The 26,299-nt window shown below is 43.0% G+C and overlaps 1 protein-coding gene across 1 annotated transcript in view; it reads right to left on the reverse strand.

Annotated features, from left to right (window-relative positions):
* SDK1 (sidekick cell adhesion molecule 1) overlaps positions 1–26,299 on the reverse strand; it is a 1,001,700-nt gene that overhangs the window by 218,107 nt on the left and 757,294 nt on the right. The window contains exons 16-17 of the mRNA XM_035283177.3: positions 26,123–26,263; positions 20,426–20,607 (exon numbers count right to left, since the gene is read on the reverse strand). Coding sequence (XP_035139068.2) covers positions 20,426–20,607; positions 26,123–26,263 — 323 coding nt within the window. The remainder of the gene's footprint in view (positions 1–20,425; positions 20,608–26,122; positions 26,264–26,299) is intronic.

The following is a 26,299-nucleotide window of genomic DNA, read 5'->3' on the forward strand; positions in this document are numbered from 1 at the left end:
GAGAGCTGCAATCCCGAGATGTTAGTGATTGGCCATCTTGGATCATTCTCCTGTAATCTTTCTAAACCCAGTAACTCTCTTTGGAGGATCTGCTGCAGAGAGGCACAGGGTGGCTGAGCCACGTGGCCCTTTCCTGACACCTCCACAGACTCCTCGTTATCAAGCTGTTTTATTTCAGTTACCGGTTGTTTCTCACATGTGAATTTGTCTGTACTAGGCACAGGACCAACTGATACAGGAGATAGAAGGAAATTATTTAGGCAGATAGTGAGGGTAAAAGAGTCCTTGGCAAGGCTTCCCTTTTAACAAAAAGCAGCTCCCAAATCATTTCTTTTCTAATAAAGATCAGCTGGAAAAATCGAGCTGCAGACATAGATAAGCAAGCTAGAAGTTTGCACAGGTGAATGTTGTCAGCTGTGCCAGTAGAAAAGGGCTACCTGAGGGCCAGGTGTGTTCAACACAGAGGCCCTGTCTTCCCTTTTCTTTGTCACTACATGTACAGTAAAAACACAGGCAACATGGTGCCAGCCAGGCAGATAACCCATCTACACAATAAAAGATTAGGGTAAGGGTGGCCACATTTTCCCATGCTATGCAAATGGCACATCTAGTCCTAACCAGTTTTTCATGCCTTACGCAAATTGCACACCTGCTCTGACCACTCTTTCATGCCCTATGTAAATCAGACATTGCATCCTCCAGCTCATCTGTAAAACCCTTTGCATTTTGCCACAAACTGGAAAAACCCACTCGGGACCCCTCTGCAGGAGCTCTCTTCTCTCTTTCGCCTATTAAACCTGCACTCTTAACCTCACTCCTTGTGTGTCCATGTCCTTGATTTTCTTGGCGTGAGGCAACAAACCTTGGGTATTACCCTAGACAACAATGCTGTGTCACAATGTGGCTCGACTTGTGTGTCAGGAAGTTGTGAGCTGTATGGACCCCCAGGCTGAAGGTCACATACGCTGGGCACACCCAGAGGAATCAAGCATGCCGCCACAGGAGGAACCTAAGTGCTCAGGCAGAGGAGCAGGGACTGAGTTAAGAACTGGACACTGCAAAGCTGGAGCCAGGATCCAATCAGATCAGGCTCTGGCATTACCCCATTGCAACATCCAATTAGATTATGTCTCATTACCCTATACGTATAAAGCCCGGCACAGCCCCCAGCCTGGGGAAACAGATTTGAGTCTTTCCTCCTCCTCCTCACCAGTTGACTTGCAGTAAAACTTTCTTGCTGCAAAAACCTGGCACTTCAGTGTCTCCCTGTCGTGCAGGGGCAGATGAACCCAGCTTAGTTCAGTAACAGGCTCAGCATGTGAGGGCATTTTTTATTCAATTAGTTGGCTAATATTTTTATCTATATGACTAAATAAAATGTATGATTATGTTTATAATTATTATCTGGCATTAGGTGTTCCTTATTAAAATAAAAATGATTTATAAAATTTTCTTCTCACCCAGATCCTTCCCTTCTTTCCTGGCTAGTGATGATGTAAATCCAGCAAGATCTGATTTTTATGGAATCTCAAAATACTGTTTTTATAACTTTTTAAAAATGTTACAGTAAGTTGCATAATTAAATCAGCTCAGTAAAGAGGACTGTAGGGTTTACAGCTTCAAATAATTGACTTTTCAAAATATTTTGGATCAGAGATGACATCATTGACATTTATATTCATGAGTTTTTCAGAATTTTAATTGTCCAATCAAAAAAGGAATGTCATTATTGCCTATTTTGCTTAATGCAGGCTTTGTTTTTCTAATTTTTTTACTTGATTTATTTTGAAACATTCTTGAGGATTTATGCAATCAAAACTTTTTGAAAACTTAATTTTTAAAGCCATTGAGGCCTAGAGGCCACTTTATATACTTTTATATTTAAATATGTACATATTTGGTAAAATTATTTTTGTTGATCTTTTTAATACTATTATATATGTGTAGAGATATATTTTCTCATCATAAATAAGAGACTTTTTTTAATTAAAGAAAAGTCATCAAATGTGCCAAGCAGAGTAGTAAAAAAAGTTTCTACTCAGGAAATATAATGAAAATGATCTCAAATTCAGATTTGCATTTTCCAATAATCCTGTCTTCTTCTGTCTCAGCGTTGTAGTTAATGAAAAAGGAATCAGAAGATGCAATGACGTCAGGCAAATTATGCTGGCACACTTCTCTAAGCATTGATCTCACACAGAAAAAGATGAGAACTGGAAAAATTGTCTGGAGTTACACAATAAGAAGCAGGAGTATTTACGAGTGGGCCACAACTGTGTCAGACTGAATACAAGAAACTGGTTACAATGTCCTGCATTTAATAGCCAAAGCCAAAATTCCTTCTGCAATTGCAGAATCCCTCATTTTGCCAGGCTGCATTAGAAACTGTCAGTAACATGTTTGAGACCAGTGAAGCACAGGAAAGAAGAGAGGTACCACTTTTGAATAATACCATTAGAAGACATGTGGGTGACAGGCCAAATGACCCAGAGACAACCCAGTATAGAAGATTATTAAATCAAACAGGTTTCTACTGCAGATTGATAAGTGCTGATGTTAGTAGTGGCACCTGGTGTATACCATGAGTCTGAATCCCTCAAAATAAATGCTTTGAACATTATTTATAGTACAAAAAATACTACCTGTTTTTGATTGTTTGCCCTGGTCATGGACACTGGGCATGAAGAGTTCAGAGTCTGAGTTTCACTGGGGCTCAATACAGATATCTTCGAGGAAGTAGGGAGGCCAGGGATGGGCAGAAGGAGAAGCTGCCCCACACTCCAGCAGTAGTTGAGGCCTCAGTGAATCCTATGGGGAGCTCTGGAATAGTGGTGTCTTAAGTTGACCTCAACTGACACAAGGAGATTGGGCTTTCCTATGGCCATGGGAGCCAGCCATTAGCCACAGGATGATCCATGGGAGGGGTGTCAACGTGGTCAGGCAGTTCCCAGAGGAGGTCACAGCTGCAAGCCTGGCAGCCCATGTGCCAGCTGTAGGATAGCTATGTCACCCTGAAGAACTGACCTGGGTGGCAGCAGTGCAGTATCTACCACATACCAGACAAGCTGCTGGGGATGAAAGGGTCAAAGCCTACATAAACACTTTGGAATACATAATAGAAAAAAAATTAAAAGTTTTGGATACCAATGCCAATAGAAAGGTATAAACACTTTATAGCAAAATTCAATCTGAAAAGCCTGGGAATCAAGAAATCCACTGTTGGATTCACAGAGAAGGTCTCTAGGCCTATAGAGCTGTATTCCTCATTAAGTGATGTTTTCAGAATGAAAGCCAAGATGCTATGGTCCCAATTGCTTTTTGCTTTGTGAAAAATATGGAATCAGAATACCACTTTTAACAAAAGAAGTTGTTTATTTTCTTCCTCTTTCTTTCTTTCATTCGTCCATCCATTCATTTGTCTTGCTCTTTGCCTAGGCTGGGATGCAATGGTTCAATCATGGTCCACTGCAGTCTCAACATCCCAGGCTCAGGCAATCCTCCCAACTCAGCCTCCCGAGTAGCTGCAACTACGGGTGAATCATCATACTCAGCTAATTTTTTGTATTTTTTATAAAGATGGGTCTTGCTATGCAGCCCAGGCTGGTCTCAAGGCCCTGGCTTCAGGCAATCCTCCCACCTCATCCTCCCAAAGTGTTGGGATTATAGGTAATGAGCCACCATGCCTGGCCCAAGAATTTCTTTTGAGAGAGTCAGACTCATGCTGCCCATCAAGTGTTGTTACTAACATCAGTCCTCCCAGTGTGTGATTTAATGATCTTCTAGATTAAGTTTGTCTCTGGTCATCTGACATGTAATCCATGCATCTTCAAACAATACTATTCAAAAGGAGAAACTTTTAAATTTCCTGTTGCAATTTCAAATTGACATGCATTGGCTGTCCAAACAAAGAGTTTTGCAAGAATCTGTGAACAAAGCATCATTATTATCATCATGTTGTTAATATTTTTGGTGAAGGGGGTCACACTTTGAAGATTGGTTACAGCAGAGGTTACTGGTATCAAAAATGGCCTCTTAAATGACATTTTTGAGCATGTGAGTCAATGGAATAGATAGCTGCAAGACTCTGTAAAAGTATACCATCTTAGTTCAGGCTGCTATAACCAAAAAGGTCATAGACTGTGTAGCTTATAAACAACAAACATTTATTTGTCACACTTCTGCAAGCTGGAATGTCCAAGATCAAGGCAGATTTTGTGGCTGGTGAGGGCCTATGTTCTTATAGATGGTGCCTTCTAACTGTAATATCACATGACAGAAGGGACTAGCTAGCTCTCAGAGGTCTCTTTCATAAGGGCACTAATCCCAACCAGCCCTCATAATCTAATTGTCCCCCTCAAAGGCCCTATCTCCCAATACTATCACTTGGGGGCTACCATTTTAACATAAATTCTGAAGGTATCCTAATATTCAGAGCATGCCATATACTAATATGAATGTGTAAAATGTATGGTTTCAAAGCAAAATTTCAACTATATTATGGAGTTAAAAACTGAGATATAATCAGTTTTATAATTCTAAAAACGTCAGTGTTTAAGCCCTAAAGAAAAATTATTAAGACTGGTAGAGTGGGATCCATGTAGGTCTATGGAAATGCCCATTATTTTGAAATACCTGATATTACAAACATTTGATCAGATTCTAAATCAATTCACATTATCACAAAACCATTGATTACTTTTGTCAAAGAAATAAAAGGAAGAGCTGTTAACCTAAAGAAACACTCTACCCTTATAGGATAATTTAAAGAGACTTAATTATCTGAATTCTAGTTAATGGCAAGAACAAAGTTTCTCTAAACTTAAGAAAAAGCAGTAAATAATCTCCTGGCAATTGTGACCTATTTGGGCAAAGGCTTTCTTGCCAATTGTAGCTTTCAAATATTTGAAGAGGTTATAATTAACAGTCTTGAAGGAAGTCATCACAAGAATAAAACCAAGGTGTAGAAAATGTTATGTTCACCAATCAAGCTCAAGTTTCCCACTAAAAGCCTTAAAAGAGATTTTTGATTTGGAAGTTTCATACAAATTCAGTATTTAATAGTTATGGACTGAAACATACTTGAAGCATTTCAGCCCATTACAGTTATTATTATTGATTTGTAGATTTTCCTGTCTTTATCTAGCAGGAGCCTCTTCAAGTCGGCCGTCTTTTTGACAAGCCTACGTTGATAGTCGATAGTGTAGCCTCTTTGCTTTTTGGAATGACGAGATGTTCCAGACTCATCTTACATGTTACCTGCATCTGACCTGCAATCATGTATTTATCCAAGAAGCTTGCTTATTTTTCTAGTACTAGGAAGCTCAATGCCACTAGTTAAGTCTTATTTCTAGGCCTTTTTATACAAGAAATCCTCTTTTTTTAAAGGGTAAAATCACTATAGTCCCAATTCAGATTTAAAGTTTTGACTGGGGTGAAAATTTCAGTTCCCAAAGACATCAACATAATCACTCAGTTGCTTTAGCCCCACAACACTCATACAATGATTTTATATTTACATACATATAATTATATATATATATTTATATTTGAGACTGAGTCTTGCTTTGTTGCCCAGGCTGGAGTGTAGTGGTTCAATCTCGGCTCACTGCAACCACTGCCTCCCAGGTTCAAGCGATTCTTCTGCCTCAGCCTCCCGAGTAGCTGGGACTATAGGCATGCACCATCATGTCCAGCTAATTTTTGCATTTTTAATAGAGATGAGGTTTCATTATATTGTCCAAGCAGGTCTCAAACTCCTGACCTTGTGATCCTCCCGCCTCGGCCTCCCAAAGTGCTGGAATTATAGCATGAGCCACCATACCTGGTTACATATAATGGTCTTAAAGACACAAATCTGCCATGCCACTCCCACCAACACTCTACAGCTGAAAACAGTTGAAGACCTTTTTTTTTGTCCTTAGAGTACATCCCACTAGGATGCACAAATTTTCATCTTTCAAAGTTACTTGAAATACTTTCTTTATTGTTATGCCACCAGCTCAGTACACAGTTCTGTCCCTTTGCTTAACTTTGCTTACAATTTTTTAGAATTTATTTTCCAAGGTTTTAAAAATATTAATTTGGTGCTGGCCAGGCATGGTGGCTCATGCCTGTAATCCCAGAATTTTGGGAGGCTAAGGTGGGTGGATTGCTTGAGGTCAGGAGTTCAAGACCAGCCTGACTAACATGGTAAAACCCTGTCTCTACTAAAGATACAAAAAAAAAAAAAAATTAGCTGGGCATGGTGGCAGGTGCCTGTAATTCCAGCTACTCTGGAGGCTGAGGCAGGAGAATTGCTTGAACCTGGAAGGTGAAGGTTGCAGCGGGCTAAGAATGTGCCACTATACTTCAGCCTGGGTGACAGAGTGAGACTCCATCTCAAAAAAAAAAAAGATTAATTTAGTGGTATGAGTAGATAAAATATATTTACATTCTTTCGAAGCCAATTCTACATACAAATGTATTCAGAGAAGCCTGATTTCTGTTTCCATGCCTTCTTTTTCCCCATAGCTCTAGTTCTCAAACTTTTCCTCTTTCTTTGTTATGACATGTAGTGATATCCCATTGTGTGGATATACCATGGTCTATTCAGTCTGACTCTTATTGATGGGCATTTTGGTAGAGTCTAGTCTTTTGCTACAACAAATGGTGTTGCAGTGAATAGTCTTGTACCTGTGTCTTTTCATTTGTTTGCAAGTTCATTTCAGGAACGAACTCCTAAAACCACAGTTGGTGAGTCAGAAGGGAATATACAGGTTAACCAGTTATTACTATTATTGTCTTCCATTAAGGACTGTTTCAGTTTGTGTTTTAAATGAAAAAGAATTAGAAACCTTTTTTTTTTTTTAGATGGAATATTGCTCTGTTGCCAAGGCTGGAGTACAGTGGTGCAATCTTGGCTCACTGCAACCTGCGCCTCCCGGGTTCAAGCGATTCTCCTGCCTCAGCCTCTGGAGTAGCTGGGATTACAGGTGCCCACTACCACACCTGGCTTTTTTTTTTTTTTTTTTTTTTTTTTTTTTAGTAGAGATGGGGTTTCACAATGTCGGCCAGTCTGGTCTCGAATTCCTGACCTCAGGTGATCCACCTTCCTTGCCTCCCAAGGTGTGAGCCACCATGACTGGCCTAAGAATTAGAAACCCTTTTAAATGCTAAAGATAATTTTCATTTTGAAATATTTCAAATGTACAAATAAATTTGAATTGTATAAAAACATAAAAATACCATTTGAGGGTGAGCTGCTAGCATGAGCCCCATTGCCTCCAAATACTGGAGGATGGACACTCACCAGGTAACCACAATACGGCCATCAAACCCAGGACATTGGCATTGACACATCACTGCCATCTAATCTATGATTTCTCCTGTTTTCCCCACAACATCTTCTGTAGCAACAGAATCCAATTTCGATCATATGTTGCATTTAGGTATCATGTCTCTTTCATCTTCTTCAATCTGGAGTAGTTCTTGACTTCCATGACCTTGTCATTTTTGGAGGCTGCAGTCCGATGTCATGTGCAATATGTTCCTAGTTTGAGTTCACCTGAGGTTTCTTTTTAACTAGATTCAGGCTTGTATTATATGTAGGAATAACACAGAGTGGAGGCTGTGTTCTTTTCATTGCATCCTACCCAGTGGTACACAATTCTGAATTGTCCCATTACTGGTGATGTTAACTGTAACCACTTACTGCCAGATTTCTCCAGGATCAAGTTATTCTCTTTTTCTTTGTGATATATACATACTTTGTGAGAAGTATATCTCGTTCCTCATCAAACTTCTCCCACTAATTCTAGCACCCATTGATGTGTTTGAATTGAATTAATTAGGGGTTGTAGCATTGCATTTCTAGTAGCAATGAATGATGGTGCCTCTTCCCCCTCCCCTGAGCCTCATCAGACTATTGTCAAACTTTTGAACTTGTATCACACTGATCCGTGAGAAATAGTGACTGTGTAACGTCATTTTTTATGTGTGCTACTTTGACAAGGTTGAGCATGTTCTCCTGTGGTTACGGGCCATTTGCACTTCTGTTAACTCTTGTTTCACACTGCTTGCCCATTTTTCTTTTAATTCTTTTTCTTCTCTATTTTAGAAACTCAATATGGAGATATTAACCATTTCTCTGAGATATAAATGGAAAGTATTTCCCCCAATTTGCCAATTTTCTTGTTTTGTTTTGCTCATTGTATTTTTTGCATATAGAATATTTTGGCTTTTTAAAACTTGTAAATAGTCAATTCATAAATCTTTTCATTTATTCTTCTAGATTTTGAGTCATCATTAGACAAGTTTTTCCCACTTCCAGGTTAGAAAGACTAAAACTACTGTTTTATTCTAGTACTTGTACAGTTCCATATTTTTAATATTGTTTTTAATATTGATATCTCTGATCCACTTGGAATGTATCCTTGTATATGTGGATAGGGAATGAATATAGTTTTGTCTTTTTTCCACATAGGTATCCACTTATTTCAATAATGCTTATCAAAAAGTCTATTTTATTCAGTTATTCAAGAAGCCCTTCGATTATACATTACATTTGCATATCTAATGGAGCCCATTTCTTGGTTTTCTATTCTGATCCATGTATCTTTTAGTCTTCCACCAATAGACACACCATTTTAGTTATAGAGCTTTATAATATGTTTTAATACCTAAAGGAAATAAAACATTACTTTTATTTCAGGAGTTTCCTGGCTATTTTTGCTCATTTGTTTTTATGAATAAATTTAAAATTTTCTAGCTCTAGAAAAAATCTTTTATTATTTTATTGGGGATCATGCAACAATTCTAAATTCACACAGAGAACACTAACTTCACTGTGATATTGAGTCTTCCTGTTCAAGAACATAGTCCATTTGTTTACACCTGCTCTAGTGACTTTCAGGAGCATTTGCAGTTTTCTTCATCTATGTTGGGTATTTCTTGTTAAGTTCATCCCAAGCTTTTTTTTCTTTTCTAATGTTATTTTATTACCGTAAATGGGATCTTATCTTTGATTGTAACTTCAAGCTGTGTTTTGCTTGTGCATATGAAGTCCATTTGTTTTTACATGCTGATTTTATAGCTTGCTAGTTTACTAAATTCTTTACTGTTCATAGCAGTTTCCAGATATCAGGTCTTATTACCTGCAAGTAAAGATAGTTTCATCACTTCCTTTTGGGGCCTTATACTTCTCCTTGCTTTCTCTTGTCTACAGCTGTGGCAAACATGTCCAGTTCAATTTTAAGAGCAGAGAAGGCTGTGGGCATCCTTATGCTTCTGCCTTCAGCAGGGATGCCTGTAGGGTTTCCCAATCAAGTAGATGGAGAACACAGATCCAGGGGCTGGAGGTACACGCAGTTTACCATACTGAATAAATGTCAATACATTTCTATTTTATTATATGTTTGTACTCCAGATGGGTGTTGAATATTGGCAAATGTCAAAACTGTATTCTTGGAATAAATCCCACTTGAATACGATCTACTATTTTAAATGCACTGTTGGACAGCTGGCAGGGCTCATGTTTATGAGTCCTAGGTGTTACATTCTTCTACCTATCAATGCCTAAAGAAGGTTCCCAAATTAGGGTGTGCATTAGAATCACCGGGAGGACATGTTGAAACACATATGAAAGTTCTGACTCAGTGAGTCTGGGGTGAAGCCCGAGAATTTATATTTCTAACAAGTTCCTAGGAGATGTGGATCCTGTTGGTCCATAGACCATCTTTGAGAACCACTGCTGTAATTTCTTATTCTAATTTTTTCTCCTCCCTTCCATCCTCCTTCCCTCCTAATCTACCTAATTTTCTACCTTCCTGTCCACTTTCTTTCTTTCGTCTCTCTCTCTCTCTCTCCCTTCCTCCATTCTTCCCTTGGTTGTTGCTTTGAATAGATCTAGATCCTAATTAATTGGTTGATAGAAACCCCCTACTCTCATCCCCACAAGCCTCTTCTCCTCTCCTCTACCAGGACTGTGTGCTGCTGGTTACAGCCCCCAGAGTCTATGACTATGTCCAGCAGGAATTTTCCCTGCTGCTGAAAAGAGAGACACACATTTTTATTTTCTATATTTAAGTCAAATAATATGATGAAATTAATATAAAGCTTATTTTCAATACCCCTGAGTAAAGACAGTATTCATCTTCCCTTCCATCTACGTCAATGGAGAAATAGTTGAAAATAATGGTTAATCAGAGGAAACCTGTGCTGACCACAGAACTGCAGGATGTTTTGGAGATTTGCAACATGTCAAATAAAATTAATAAAGTGATATTAGGAGATGCTGGGATAGCAATTCATGGGCCTTCTTGGGCCAGGTGAAAGTGAATATCCAGGCCTCTGTGGTAAGAAATGAGTGATTTCTACATCCTACTTAGCATCTTTATGGTACTGTGCAAACCCCACCTAAATGTGCTAAGGAGCCCACTGAGAATGCTGTAAAATCAGCTGAATTTAGCACAGAAGGAAATTAGAGTGCACTGTCCGATATTCTAACATGCCCAGTTGAATTTACTAAAGCAACACTACCTTACTTGTTACAGATAAACCATGAAATCTCAGGGTCTTAACACAGTGAAATTTCACCGTCCATGACCCTCAGGTGCAATATCAGTTCTCCTGGGTGCTGGGCAGCCTTCACTGAACCATTCAGGGCCCACCTGCTGGCTCCCATCTCCTCTAGCAGGCCACAGGCTGGGAGCCTAGCAGCTAGCCAGGGCAGCTGCTTCTACTCCACGCAAGAAGCATGAATCTTCATGTCCTTGCTACAACGGAACGCCCCGTTTTTCACAATCCCAAATGTATACAGTTTCAAATATGAGGGACTGATGCGTCTATCCAGAACTTCATGGGGGTTCACAGGTCCATTTCTCTAGGTTACCTCATAGAATTAAATGTATACAGCTTTCAAACCAGGGAACAGTGAGCTCATTACCTGGAAGAATTACTGGCCGCACACCACTGGGTGGGTGTATATATTACAATCTGTGTGCTGGGTGTTATCGTTAATTCCAGATTGTTCTGGGCCACGGCTGAGCTCTTGCGTCGTTATGGTTCTTGCAGTTCTGATACACCTGAAGGTTCTCAATGCATTAAACATTTCTATCGCATTATTAGGTTAACAAACCTTTGACGAATAAGCTCGAGTATGTTTTCTGATGGCCTTGAGAAGAAAATACTTTAACACTTAAAAAAGTGTTTGGTGTTCCTTTCTGAACTTATTTTATTTCCAAATCTTTATTTGCCTGGCATTGAGGAGAAGCATTTGGGGCCAGTGTTTAGGCTGGGGTCGGGGACACAGCAGATGGGGAGAGCTCGCAGGCCCTGGCAGGCTACCAAGCCCTTGTGAACCCAGTCCTCTGACTCTAAAGGCAGTTGGAAACAAGATGATATTTCTATTCATGAAATACCAGTTTCATTCCTAAAATACATCTTCACTTGCACCAAACACCAAGCTTACAAAACACAGGCCCAAGGCTGCCTTCAGTGGGTGGAAGCTCTAGCTGCTTGCTTGGGCTCCAGCCCACTTGGTGTCTCCTCCTCTTCCTCTCCTGACCCTCACTTCCCATGCACCTGTCTGATGCATTTTTCACGTCTGAACATTGCATGTCTGTGGTTTCTCTTCTGCTCTTCCCATGATCAGCTCTCCTCTCCAGCTGTGGGTCAAGCGGCCTTTCCACACAGTATGGGGACTGAGGCCCTGAGGGTGAGTGCTGTGGCCTGGTGTGTCCCGGGTGCTGAGTGGCATACCTCCCCAATGCTGGGGACACGTTCATGGACATCATTTCCCCATGCACCTTCTAGGCTGCAGTCCAGATTCAGCATTTCCAGCAGGGGAGGGGGAGAAAAGAGTCTGCATTTAGGCTTCCAAGCAAAGCCAGGCTCAGCCTAGGTGGCACCCAGGAAGGATTGCTGTTAGACGTCACAATGCAAAAAGACAGGAAGATTTAACCCACATGTGACAGGGCTCAGGGATGCTTTCTTCCGAGATTTCGAGACAGCAAGAGTCGGGGCAGAAGGCAGGGTGTGGTGCTGAAGATGGAGATTAAACTGGCACAGCTTCGGGCATTGAAAGAGGAATGATAAGCCCTGTGTTTTTAATCAGACATCTATTTATGCTGTGTTTACTTACGGGTCAGGCATTGTGCTTGGATATGGGAATACAGATATGAAAAGACAAATCCAACACAGCCCCTGGCCTCATGGGGTTCCTAGGCTAGGAGGAAAGAGGCCTGTGAGTCACAAAATAAGGTGATGCTCATAGTAACTTAGACTGGTTTATCTTTCCACATGTCCTCTAGTAGCAAGTGAAGGGCAAGTCCCAGGAACCCCTTCCCTGTGTACACAGAGGTGATCTTCAGGGATACAGATGCTAAACCCCACCCTCCCTGCTCCACCCCAGGCCTTCCACTCTGTGCCTCGGCTGGTGGCCCTGCTCACGCCCTCACTCAGACCTTGTCTGTCTTTACAGTTGGAGGGACAAGACAGGCTTCACAGCACAGACCTGAAGAATCCTCGGTTTGGTAGAGGCTTTTTCTGAAAGGGAGGTAAGAGTCAGTCAAACCAAACAGCCTGTGTTGCTGGAATTCAGTATTCTTCAACCTGTAGGTCACAAATACACTCATGGATAGGGAAATCAATTCAGTGGTCACAGCTTTTTAAAGAATGAAACAGAATGAAATAGAACAGAAAATACCAAAGTACAACAAAGTACACTGAGAGAGTTGCTATTGTTCCATGAACACGTATCACTGTGCATATGTGCTGGGTTTCGATGCAAAACAGAGTTCTTATTGTGCACTGCGGTCCAAAGTACCCAGAGACCACCCCAAGCTCACCCTCCATGGCAGCAGAGTGAGAGGAGCACTTACGCCTTTTCTACTCCACATAGTCACAGCAGGGGGAATCTGGAAGTAATTCTTCGCCATGCGTGATACATTTAGAATGAAAAAAAAAAAAAAAAAAGGTAAATTGTAGTGACGGCAGATGATAGCCTGGGCTTGGGAGCCCAGCAGACCCAGGTTTTGGTTCTGGCATTTCTCAGCATTGTCTAGCTATGTCACCTTGGGAAAGTGAGTTGCCTCTCTGAGATTCCATTTTTGCCTCTGTCAAATAGGGATATGACGCTTATTTTGCAAGACCACCAGGGATGCATGGAATAAGACACTGAGTGTAAGGGCACGGCATGGCATGGCAAAGGCTGGCATACAGTGGCTTCCCCTAAAGCACGAGCTTCCTGCTCTTTCCTTTCCTGCAGGTTCTACAAGACCAAATAAAGCCCATGTCTAATGGAACAGCCCATATCTATTTTGTTCAGCTTTTACTTAGTGTTTTAGGTAATGCTGGGAGAATCTGGAACATTATCCTATTCTGCAGGTAGAGCCTGAGGTCTAGAAAGTTGGAGGGATTGAGAAACAAATCTTTTATGCAATGTCACTTAATGCCACATTGAGAATTTCCCAAGAGGAGATAAGAATGGGGTTTGCAAACAGAGTGCCCATTTATAATCCTTGCTTTAGAAAACCTTTCACAGCCCAAGTGAACATTTAGGAGCTTTTACTAATGTTTTAGAAATGTGGATAACCAAATGTTTTTTCCATTTCTTTTAAAATATGAAATATTTCTCTTTCATTATAAGGTAATGTTCTGAAACCACAATAAATCATTATAGCACACATATAGCTGTTATAAGAAGAAAAATGATAAAGAAATAAAGCCAGGAAAAAAAGGTAAAAATCTTGGTGTGCTCAGAACGATGATTTATAGCATAATTTGTCTTTGGACCCCTTATAGAAAAACCAACATCTGCATCTTAATGGATAAATTTCAAAAAATGGATAGAAGGAGTTTGCATATCCATACAGACTTATTTTAGGACAAAACTGTAATCGATGACACTTTCCATCCTGGCCAGATCTAGTTTTCCACACTAAGGTTCACCTGAAAACTTCACAGCCATGTTATTTCTCTCTGTGTCTTTCATCCCTATTTGAACAATTTCTAACAACTGAATTTGTGAGCCAAACAGCGAATCAACATCGAATGTGAACTACTGATTGCTTCAAATGACTATAGCACCCTCCCTCCCAAGCTACATTATTAGAAAGTTGCTGAAGTCAACACTGGCAGTAAGAAAAATGTTTCTAATTATACTGGGCACTTAGTTACACACGACTTACACTCTATGGATTTTTTCCACTTGAAATCAACAGCGTATCGATTTCTGAGTAAATTTAAGTTATTTGAATTTAAAATTCTTGGGTAAATTTATTTTCCATTTCATTGTGGGTAATCATCATGGAAATCTGACATGCAGAACTGTGTCTGTTGGAGTTTCAGGCCACAGCTTCTGTGACAGCACCAACCTTTCCTCTCACCCCTCGGAAAGTTCACTTGGCTGAAACTGTATTAGAGCTTTGCTGCTCAATTTGTAAGTTAATATGTCCCATTTTAAAATGCCTTGAGCTGAAAAGGTCATGGAGGCCCTGTTAATAAAATCTATTAAATGCGATTGGTGGACAAGATAATGGTGGATGGTAGACGGAGGGGGATAAGAAAAGCCAGGAAAGTTTGAGGGTTTATATTAAGTAATCCCCACGTGTCCAAGGTGCTAGCCCATGCTGAGAACTTGCAAAGAACTGGAGTTGACAAACCATGCATTTTAAATATATCTCAGCCATAAATGGGATTGAAAAGGAAAATGAAGCATGGTCAGTGAGCAGTAGGTTCAGATGGCTTCAGGGGTCAACATCGTACTGCGCTGACTACCTGCTGCTGATCTTCCTTAAGGATCTGCCTTGAAGGGAACACATTTGAGACCAAAAATCTTGCTCTAAAAGGATGAGCTGCTACCTTCCCCCCACAGCAAATAGCTTTTCTATTGCTCCATGCTTGCTGCTGGTGCCAATCAGGGCAGCCTGCATGCCCTCCCCTCCCTCATCCCAGCAAATGCTGCATCACTGCTAAGTTCTCTTTGAGACGGACAGCCTAGCAAGTTCCACACCCACCTCATGATAGCACACGGGGCCCCATCTTTCCCTGGCGCTCTGATACTTTCTCAGGAGGCGCTCAGTCCAAGGGCCTTATTAAAGTCAAGATGAATTACTTCTCATTTCCCCGGATGCATCAAGCTGCCATTCGCTGAAGGGAGGAGGAGGAAAAATGAGGCTGGCTGGCCTAGGGCTTCCTTCCCCTCCTGGCTGGGTGTCTCCTGCCTTCTGCATGCTCTCTGACACACTGTCAAATTCTGTTTGTAGACATTACAATAATTTCCCAAATTATGCTTACAAATAATTAATTTTATGAGTTATGCTTTCCCTTTCAGTATAAAGGCATTTTAATTACTCCCTTTTCAGCTTCAAGGACCTACTTAGGCCTCTAGGCTGCCTTGACAATCAGTGCTAATAGCCGGGGGGGTACTTCAGTCCCCTAAGTGGGGCTCCCAGCAGCAAATAAGCATTGAGCACTTCATGCCCAAACAGCTCCACGGAGCTGGGGCCTGAAGTTGAGAGGCCCTCAGGGGAATGCGGGTGCCTGAGGCTGAGGAGCCCTCAGGGGATGGGTGGGGAGCCTCAGGGGATGGGTTAGCCACCATGGCCTGGAGGACCTGTGCATTTGCAGTTTTCACTCAGTGTGAGGCAGGTCAGGAGCCCATTGTCAGGAAATTTCCTCTCACTTAGAAAGTGAGGCAGAAGCTGTGAGCTTCCCCTCCCATATCCATTCTCTCTTCCTTCCTTAACAAGGGACAGAGATGTGTCCAGCTGAACGGCCACAATGCCAGCCTCTCCCACACAGAGAGAATTCCAGGAATTGTAAGCAGAGTCAGCAACAAATGGGACTTCTAAGGAAGTTCCTTAAAGGTGAGCATACTTGTCCCTGAGGCACAACCCTGAGCCTTCCTCCTCCTTGCCTTCTTGAGTGGGGATGCAACAGCTGACACTGCAGCAGCAGGTGTGCAACTTGAGGCACGTGCTGAAGTGGCAGGCAAAAAGACAAAGAACCCTGAATCTCTGATGACCCTGGAGCTGCCACTATGACTGCCCCACCCACTGCCCACTGCCCACTGCCCAACCCCCTGATGTGAGAAAACTAAAAACACTGCTCCATCTTGTTAAGCTCCTGTCACTGTGGGTCTGTTTCTAGTAGTGAGACACCATTCCTAAGCAACACAGACAGCTGCAAACACTTAGGTGCCCCCCACCACGTGGATCACAGTGAGTTTTCTGGGTGCTGACTGAGGACCCTTTGAGGCATGCCCAGCACCCTGATCTGTGGATAGATGAGGGGTGACTGTGCATGAGTGAGGCTGATCTCTTCGACTTCCTGCTCATATTTCATGAATGTGAGTCTCACCTCTGCGGCCAGACTGCAGGTCCCCAAGGATGATGACATGCCAGGCATCTTCCCTACCCTCGGAGTCAGGGCCCGTCCCACAACTCCGTGCATGCCGCAGGCCCTCACAGCAATTCTTGAGTCTGTTTGATTTTACTGTCAGCAAGATTGCTCCCAGATCTCTTCCTGTGCGATGGCCCCTATGGAAGCATTCAAAGACTGTAGCAGACACTTGTCACAGTGGTAAAAGGAATACAGACATAGCAACACTGCTGGCACGTGTGAGATGTCTTGTCTTCAAAGTCTTTTTACATGTAGTATCTCATCTTCTTTTCACAGTGCCCTTGGAGTCAGGACAGTTCTACAAATGGAAACTGGAGGCTCGGAACAGGTACAGGTGCTTCTTGAAGGCACATTAGTAGTAAATGCGGAGGGTGAGGACTGGATAGACTCCCAGGAAGGGCTCTTTTGGGAGTCATGCATCCAGAAAGATGTGTGAATATATACGTGTGTGTGAAACCTGTCGTGCTCACCCAGCTGCCATCATCGTCTCCCTGAAGCATTCACAGTTCCTCTTGTCACTCTGCTTCCTTATATGTCATCTTCTAGGCAGATCCCTCTCTGTCCTGTTCATTACGTCTTCCTCTCCAAAGCCAGGCAAGCATCGCCCCGTCTTCCCTTCACCTTCCCAGCTCTTTCCAAACTGGTGGTCTGATGTCCTCTCCTAGCTGTGTCCTGTTGCAGAGGGGAATGAGGATTTGGAACAGAATTCATATGCTCACTTCATTCTGTTCCGTGGTGGCATGGCTGACTGGGAGGTCCTTGAATAGCTCAGAGGGATAAGTGCAGTTGACTATAACAAGGCATCAAGGCTGTGTAGCCAGCCGTGTCCCCCAGGCCATGGGCCACCTCCTCCTGCAGCCTGCCATATGCCTGACACCAGCCACATCCAAAGGACAGTGTCCTAATGCTTTGGTCAGTAAGCATTATCACCCCCAATTTGTTCTGGGACTCAAGTATGTCCCTTGAACAAAGAAGGGTCATATGGGTGATGCCTGGCATCTCGAAGCTGTCACAAGCCTGAAATGTTCTGCCTAGCGACCCAGGAATGGGTATAGGGTTGGAGTCAGGGTCTGGAAGAAAAGCATGACATGACCTGCCCAATCCCAGCAAGCTCCAGGTAGGTTCTCCAGGGGCAATTACCAACCCACCAAGCATAGGGGAGTCCGAAACATGCAGAGAGGGAAAGCTGAGTCCCTCACAGGGAAGACAGAGCTACCTGTGTTTCCACACTGGGCTTAGTAGGAAACAAAAGAGGGCCATCCATGTCCATACAAAAGTGTTCCAGGGAGGGGCCGGGCGCGGTGGCTCACACCTGTAATCCCAGCACTTTGGGAGGCCGAGGCGGGTGGATCACAAGGTCAAGAGATTGAGACCATCCAGGTCAACATGGTGAAACCCCGTCTCTACTAAAAATACAAAAAATTAGCTGGGCATGGTGGCGCGTGCCTGTAACCCCAGCTACTCAGGAGGCTGAAGCAGGAGAATTGCCTGAGCCCAGGAGGTGGAGGTTGCAGTGAGCCAAGATCGCGCCATTGCACTCCAACCTGGGTAACAAGAGCGAAACTCCGTCTCAAAAAAAAAACGTGTCCCAGGGAGTAAGTGGAAGACATGAAGACAGAAATTATGACCGTGTTTGCTGGGTGTCCCAAGACCCATGAGGGACTCTGTGTGCCGACCACCAGTGTCAAACACCCAAGCAAGGGAAGGATGGTGCTGCTAAAGAGCCAAGCTGCAGAAGGGAAACTGCATGTGCACTATTCACTCATGAATAGTGGGTTTTTTTTTTTTTTTTTTTTTTTTAAAGCAGATATGGTGAACCAGATGTAGAACAATCCAAGTCAGGTTCTCATCATATGTGGGAAAAAGTTCATTCCCAGAGCAAAGCATAGTTTAATAATTTCCCCATCCAGAAGACTACTTGGATATGGAGGTGGGAACCCACCCACTGAGCCCCCATCTTAGGGGGAACCCTGTGCCCCAGCCCACTAGTCTAAGTGCAGTCCCTCACCAACTAGGCTGAAATTTCCTCTCAAGTCCTAGTGGCATCAAAGGCAGCCAATATTGCTCAGAGAACAGAGGTCTTGTCTTGGAAGTCTGGATATCAGTGCTGGTTCTGCCTTTGTTGCCATGTGATTTCAGACCAACTAAATTCCAGCTAGCTAATATTCAGCTTCCTTATGAACAAGTGCCTTAATATGAAACTTGCCCTGCTCTATCTTATAAATTGTCCACACTTTGAGGAAGGGTCCAGGCCCTGTTCCTGTTTTTATACCCAGTCGCATTGTACAGGAGGTACTGGGCCTGTTCCTGTTTTTATACCCAGCCCCATTGTACAGGAGGCACTAGGAGGTGCTTGTGGAGCAGAAACTGCATTTGTTTCCAGAGTTGCTGGAAGGCACAACCCTGGAATCCATGAGAGCTGTTTTGAAAACGATGGCATCCCACCAAGACTTACATCCCTATCCCTTCTTGTTGCCAGCCTTTGGAGCTGGGGGACATGCATCACTTCATTTTTTGTCTCTGGCCTGCTGCCCTTCTCTGCTCCCCATCTCCCACCTTATCATGCACAGATTCCTTCTCCTAATGCAGCATTTTTGCTCATGTCACTCACAGCTCTTAAGCCTTTAATGGTTCCCCAATGCCAACTGAATAAAAGCCAGAGTCCAAAGCCTCAAAGCCCTTCTCAATTCGGTGGAGATCCACTTCCCTCTGCCCCACACAGAACTCAAATGCACCGTCAAGAAAATGAAACAGTCACGATTAATAGTAATAAGGGATTACTAATAGAAATATGAGTCTTTTAAATGTTTCTAAGTTTACTGTTATTTTATTAAATACCCTAATTAAAGCAAATGCTAACTGTCCAGGTTTTCAGCCATTTTCCTTTTCAAATGAGTAATCAAGAGTCACTTGCAGATGGACAGGTTCTTCCTGGCTGTCCTGCATTTTAAATATTTCTGCTAGTCACTGTGCAGGCAGAACTGACTGCACTTAATTTATAAAGGAGGATTTATGGACTTACAGATGACAACAGACAGCCAATCAATAAGGGATGATAATAACAGCATGTAATATCAAGGAACATTAGGTCTCAGGCATGATTTGGGGAGAGAAGTGGGCAGTTAGAAACCTTATCATTTGAAAAAGGTCAAGGTCTGGTAGCAATAAAAATGCCTAAGCAAATAAAATCACACCTGTGAATCAGGCAAGGGCATAAATCGCAGAGCGAAAAAAGATTTTAGACTTTGTAGAAAAATTGCTTCCCTGGCAAGGATTTGGGCTGCTGTAGGACAAATGAGGCTGCGTTGGGAGAGGGTCTATTTATTCCTGCTAAGAACAGTAACAGTGAGATGCAGATGCAGAGGGGTTTCCAACCCTCCCGCCTCCTGGGGGTGACACCTGCATCCTTCAAAAACAGTGGAGGAACTAGATGTGGTAGAGAGCCTGCAATGCCATGCCCAGGTCTCACCACGTATATTTAAGAACTACTGGCTCTGTGACATTTATGTCTGGTCAATTCTTTCCAGGGGTGGGCAGTTTTTATTGATTTAGTAGATTATCTGCTTGTGTAACTGAAAAAGGCAACCAAAGAAAAGTACCAAGTTGCAAATTCTATGACCAATAATTATGTTATATCTTTAAAAATACTGTGAAGAATAATCATGCTCTTTGAAAAACACTCACAGTATCACACAGAACTCCACAGCCAGCTTTCCTGCAAAAACCTACAATCATTCCATTTAGAAAAATCCAGCTTCACAGACTTTTCAAGAATAGATGAACCCGCTAACGGGTGTGTACCGAAACATCCTTTCCTTAGTCACTGAAAAAAGCAGCTGGAATATTATTTGTCTCCCATCTACGGTACTGCTTTAGTTGACGAATAGCTGGAGAGATCCCATTAAATATGTGATGAATTTTCTTCTAAATGCTCCCTGGGGGACTGAATTCTCTGTTTTTCTTTCTAACACACTCCAGTCCAACTTTGCAAATCCCACTGCCCGGCAAAGATTCTGCCAGCTCATGGTTTTAGAGACAAGCTTACCTCCTTGCAAGGTGTACTCGGTGACTGCCCTGCTAAAGACGCCGAGGCCGGCTCCATTGTATGCTGCCACCTGTATCTCATACTGTGTCCAGATGATCAGGTCCATCACCAGGCAGTAGTTCACCTCTGGGCTGGTGATGTTCCGCTGCTGGTACTCTCCGGGAAGGCCGGCCAGGCGGTACCTGCCACGAAGGAAGCCCGTCATGGCAAAGAAATAACTGGACCCGGAAACTGCGTTTACCTGCAGCTATTCTGCAGGGTTAGGGGGAAATGAAAGTAAATAAACAAGAGCAGAGCTGAGAGGTCAGCCTTAAACAATACCATTTCCTAACTTGACGATTTTTAAAAGTGTGCTCTAATCTCACAGTGATTATAAGCTCAAGGCAAAATGGAACTGACATTTCAACTGCATTATGGTTAAGAAAAAATTATAACTTTTTACGTGTAACTCGCCTGGAGAATTTTAGTACCAAAAATTCCAGACATGATTTCCGTCAGGGAGCTGCTGTAAATCAGTTTGGGAAACATTTTCCTCTTATGAGTCTGAAATGTGGGGAGACGTCCAGAAGGAGGCAGCACACAGCCTCGTGGTCTCCAGGGATGGAGCTCCATTTATGAACTGCAGGTGTGTCCAAGTGTATCCCAGAATTGGAATGAGTGGCTTTGAAAAGGTGTTGAAACTTCCAAAATACTAGTCCAATGCTAAGGATGACAAATTGCTTTGTAGAAGACTCCTGTGGTTGCTTGTGTAGTACATTCTTAGGTGGAAATTTGAAGTTGTGTTTATGAAAAAGATAATGTACACAACTCAGGACTTAGAATATACAAATTAGGAAATTGCTGTGTGTACTGTGAGAAGATTTTCACAGTATTCTTTTGATGAGCAAATGTTTCTCCATGATTCGGTCTATAGACGTTAATGCACTGAGGCTGGATGTGGTGATGGCTCATGCCTGTAATCCCAGCACTTTAGAAGGCAGAGATGGATGGAACATGCAGTCAGGAGATCAAGATCATCTTGGCTAACACGGTGAAACCTCATCTCTACTAAAAATACAAAAAATTAGCCAGACATGGTGGCACACGCCTATAGTCCTAGCTACTCAGGAGACTGAGGCAGGAGAATCGCTTGAACCAGGAGGTGGAGGTTGAAGTGATGGCGCCATTTCACTCCAGCCTGGGCAACAGAGCGAGATTCCATTTCAAAAGAAGAAAAAGAAGGAGAAGTAATAGTAATAGTAATAGTAATAGTAATAGTAATAGTAATAGTAATAGTAGTTGTTCATGCACTGAACCGACTCAGGTAATTTACTGAACTTTTATGGATCAGCCCTGCTGGGTAAAGCCAGGAGCATGCCCCAGTAGGAGTGACTGCCCCATCACCCTGCACCTTCCAAAAGCCTCTAATTTCTACCCTGAAAGTGGCTCCTGCCTCACAGTCCCACACTTGAGTGGCAGCAAATCTGTTGGCTTTTCATGGTGTGTGAAAATCTTCAGGCTCCTCCAGGACATGGAGCTCTGAGCTCTGAGGCTCTGTGGATTCCATGTCCATTATCTAGGCGGTCCAGGACTGCAGAGCACCTGAGCACGAAGGCGAAGGATCTGAGACAGACACGCAGGGACAGGAAGGCTGCTGATGTCAGAGCAAAAAAGAAACCCAGAAATTCAGGTCTTAAAATGTAAAACAACTTTCCCAAGAGAAGGATAGATTGAAAATGAAGTGAGGAAATAGAGAAACGGTCATACAAGGTTCTTCATAAAAATCAGGAGTTCCCGAGAGCATTCTCTTGTCCCCTCTTTCTGCAGACCATTTGCAGTTGGTGGGGCCTGTTTGACAGGAAACAAATGATCAAAACCAGATGGCCCTCGAAGAGCAGAATGTACCTGGTCTCCTTCGGTCTCTTGCCTGAAAGGAGCAAGTGGCCCCTGGGCTCACCTGGTGTGAGACTCAGGGAAGGGACAGTGTTATTCTGTGATGGGCAAAAATGAAAGCCAGGCTGGGCATGGTGGCTCACACCTGTAATCCCAGCACTTTGGGAGGCCAAGGCGGGCAGACCACGAGCTCAGGAGTTTTAGACCAGTCTGGCCAACATGGTGAAACCCTGTCTCTACTAAAAATAAAAAAAGTTAGCCTCGTGTGGTGGTGCACCCCTATAATCCCAGCTACTCTGGACCTGAGGCAGGAGAATCACTTGAATACAGGAGGCAGAGGTTGTGGTGACCAGAGATCAAGCCACTTCACTGCAGCCTGGGTGACAGAGCAAGACTGTCTCAAAAAAAAAAAAAGTGAAAGTCAAGTTATCAAACCACATTGTTGCTTCATAGTGTGTCTACCTTTGACTCCTTTACTGAATGACCCGCTCCAAGCAAGTACATGTACAATTCCCAGGGGGTGTTCAGATCATTTATGTAGCATGATGGTCCTCAAGGCAGTGGCCCTCAGAGAGAGAGCCTTGGCATGGATGCATCTGTGTGATGGACATTTCCACTTACATTCATCATCTACAAAAGATAAACTCTTAAAATAAATGGCACTGAGACAGTTAGACAGCCATTTGGGAAAAGGTAGAAACTGGCTCCGTGCCTACACCATGCACCTGAGTAGCCCGGGCATACTGGCACCAAGCACCATCCGTAATCAATACCACAGAATGAGCATGGCCCTTAAGAAGGATTCCTCCTGTGGACCCAATGCTACACAACGCACATTCCAGGGAAGAACAGAGGAGCCAGCATCAGAAGACTTTGCTCAACAGCCACTGAGTTGCTGGGTGGTCTTGGGAAAATTCCAAACTTCTCCGAGCCTTGGTTGCCACCTCTTTAAGGTGGGAATGATAATAGCATTTCCATGCTTGTTGCAACAGTCAAAGGAGACAATGAATGTAAAAGGTGTGAAGGTGTAAAGCACTCCCTAAATATTTTTTTTTTTAAATACAACTCTTCTATTGAGAAGCATGGAAAAGATAGCTCTGAGTTATAAGGAACTATGGCTGCATAAGCCACCCGTCTTCTCTGGGGCCCGCTCTTCATACCACTGTGAAAAACAAACTGCAGAACTTGCATCTTCAAAAGAGCCTGTGCTCCCCTCCTGGACAGGCATGCTCCCCATTCTGACCAGTGGCTCCGGGTGCTTTTGTAATAGTCACAGGATGTCTAAGAAGGTCACAATTAATAACGGAAGTGCAGGGCAGCCTCCTCTTACTGGTAGGATATGTTGCCCAGGAGACCATCTCAGCCAGAACAAGACTATTTTTTATACAGAAATAAACAGGAGAATGTTTTTAAAGGACATAACCCCTATGCTCCTCTCAAAGAAACACCCCGCCTATTATTATAAATATTTTATTACTGCACACGCATCCTAACTACTTCTTATGGCTGGAGCCACAAAAGTGATTTATTTCTCTTTGCTTTCCTTGCATTGTGCCTCAGATCTGACACAGAGACTGTGCCCTGGAGGATATACACTCGCAGAGAGCTGATGTGCAGACCAGAGGATCATGTGGAAATGTTTCCAAGCAAATTCATTTTGGCATGGCTCTTTAACTTCTGAAAGCTTTGATATTCACAGGCCTAGGGTAGTATACCCTCATTTTGGGGCTTTCAGGATTTAAGCCCCTGCAAATGCAGATGCCCTCATCTCCAGCACCCAATTCTACTGACCGCATCACAGAAGATCCTTTTAACACTAGTAATCCCCCAAAACAGAGAAATGTGCAGTCCGCGACGCAGTCTTGTAACATCAGAGAGATTTTATTATTAAACTCTGTGCCCCAAGCCTGCTTCTGTGGGATGACTTTTAAAGTCTTTACTTGGCAGCTTCAGCCTAAGGAAACTTTTCCTGCCTGGGCTGAAGAGAGGCAACAGACAGGCCTGTGTGGCTGAGTAGAGGGCGGCTAATTATTCTCATTAGTCGAGGGGTGCAGAATGAAGGTAACGGGTAAAGCAGGGCCAGAGCAGCAGTGCCACAGGAGCCCTTGGCCACAGGCAGCGGGGAGCATGAAGCTGTTTTCCAGAGTGGAGAAGGTCAAGCAATTAGGAACTGTCCCAGGGGATCAACAGGAACCAGAGCCTGTGGCCCCCACCCTGGGGGGACACAAATGCAAGCTCCTCTTGCCCTTCTTTGAAATGAGGAAGGACAGCTGGAGCCTCAAGACAAAAGGGGACTTGCTATTGATTGGAGCTCTCTGTGTACCCCAGGGCATGGCCCATTTAAATCACTTCAGGTGGGTCACGGTCTGGCTTACATTTAGAAAAGAATCCCTGCACTAAAGGAAAAACTTGAAAACCATGGCAAATTGGTTTTGACAGGCAGATATTCCAGGCATATAGAAAAACACATATTAAATGATGAAAGGATGACTATACAAATATATATAGGGAAGGCATTGCCCTTCATATGCAAGGATAATGGAGTTGAAGATGCAACATTTCACAATTTCTTACATTTATCTAAGAAATTAAATTTGTCTACTTAAGACCTTTTTTAGCCACTATTTACTGATCACACACTTAGAACAAGCCCAGGATGGGAATAATGGATACCCACAGTGCTTGTCCCAGTAACACTGGTAAAATTAACAAATACGTCCACAATGCTGCAGTCTATTAGAAGAGATTTAACAATCATCATGGAATTCTGCTTTACTTTTTCTTTACTTGTATCAACAGGCCATTGTAATTATCACACTCAGTGCAGTTTTTAAATTAGCAGTAGTTTGGGGAAAGAGTTCTTCTCTCAAACAGACAAGTTCTGATACAATGTCCCCAGTACTCCTAGAAGCCCAACTATCCTTTATAAAGCTAAGATAGCACACTGGCCACCCTTCAGCCACACTCGGCCTGCAAAAGTGTGCATTAGCCCTGCCCTTTGTTTCCAGATATATTGATTTTATTTCCAACATCTACAAGTTGTGAGGTTTCAGGTAGAAAGCTAGATTTGTGGATTTCTGGAAATACTAGAAGAACTGGCAATAGTGAGCAACATATCAGCATGGTGACAACTGGCTAACAGTTACATCAAATTAATTACTCTTAATTTAAAATTACTGTACTGAACAACACATGCCCCTGGTTCAAAACTTAAACAGAATCAAAAGACTTACAATGAGGCTGGGCGTGGTGGCTCACACCTGTAATCTCAGCACTTTGGGGGGCTGAGGCAGATGGATCACCTGAGGTTAGAAGTTTTACACCAGCCTGGCCAACATGGTAAAACTCTGTCTCTACTAAAAATACAAAAATTAGCCAAGTGTGGTGGCACATGCCTGTAATCCCAGCTACTCCAGAGGCTGAAGCAGGAGAATCACTTGAACCCAGGAGGCAGAGGTTACAATGAGCCGAGGTTGTGCCACTGCACTCCAGCCTGGGTGGCAAGAGTGAAACTCTATCTCAAAAAAAGTAAAAAATAAAAAGCCTCACAATGAATAATATACTGGCTTCCAACCCATAATACCCAGACCCCGGTTTTGTGTGTGTCCTTCATGGTTAGATATGCACAGAATGTCTGTGCAAGGCTGCCCACATTGGCCTGTGTACTCCAGTTTGCCACAGTCTCTACCGCTCCCTAAAGTCTCACACCTGGACTGATTCTTTGGTTCCTGTTTGGCTTTTATAGACATTAGAGTTTGCAACTTCAGTGAAATCAATGCTTGGCTCTAATGGTGGCCTAAAGATGGCCAGTCACTGGCTACTTGCCTGAGGATATATCCACGCAGCACCCCATTGTGCTCTGTTTCTGGGGGTGGCTGCCACTGGACCATAATGGACTGGTTGGTGCGCCCACTAGCTACTATATTTTTGGGGGGAGCACTGGGTGGTTCTTCAGGTAGCATCAACCTAAAAATAAAAGACAGGAAAAAGAGAGATGAGTAC

This window comes from Callithrix jacchus, chromosome 2 (genome assembly GCF_049354715.1).
Source record: "Callithrix jacchus isolate 240 chromosome 2, calJac240_pri, whole genome shotgun sequence".
Classification (NCBI taxonomy): Eukaryota; Metazoa; Chordata; class Mammalia; order Primates; family Cebidae; genus Callithrix; species Callithrix jacchus.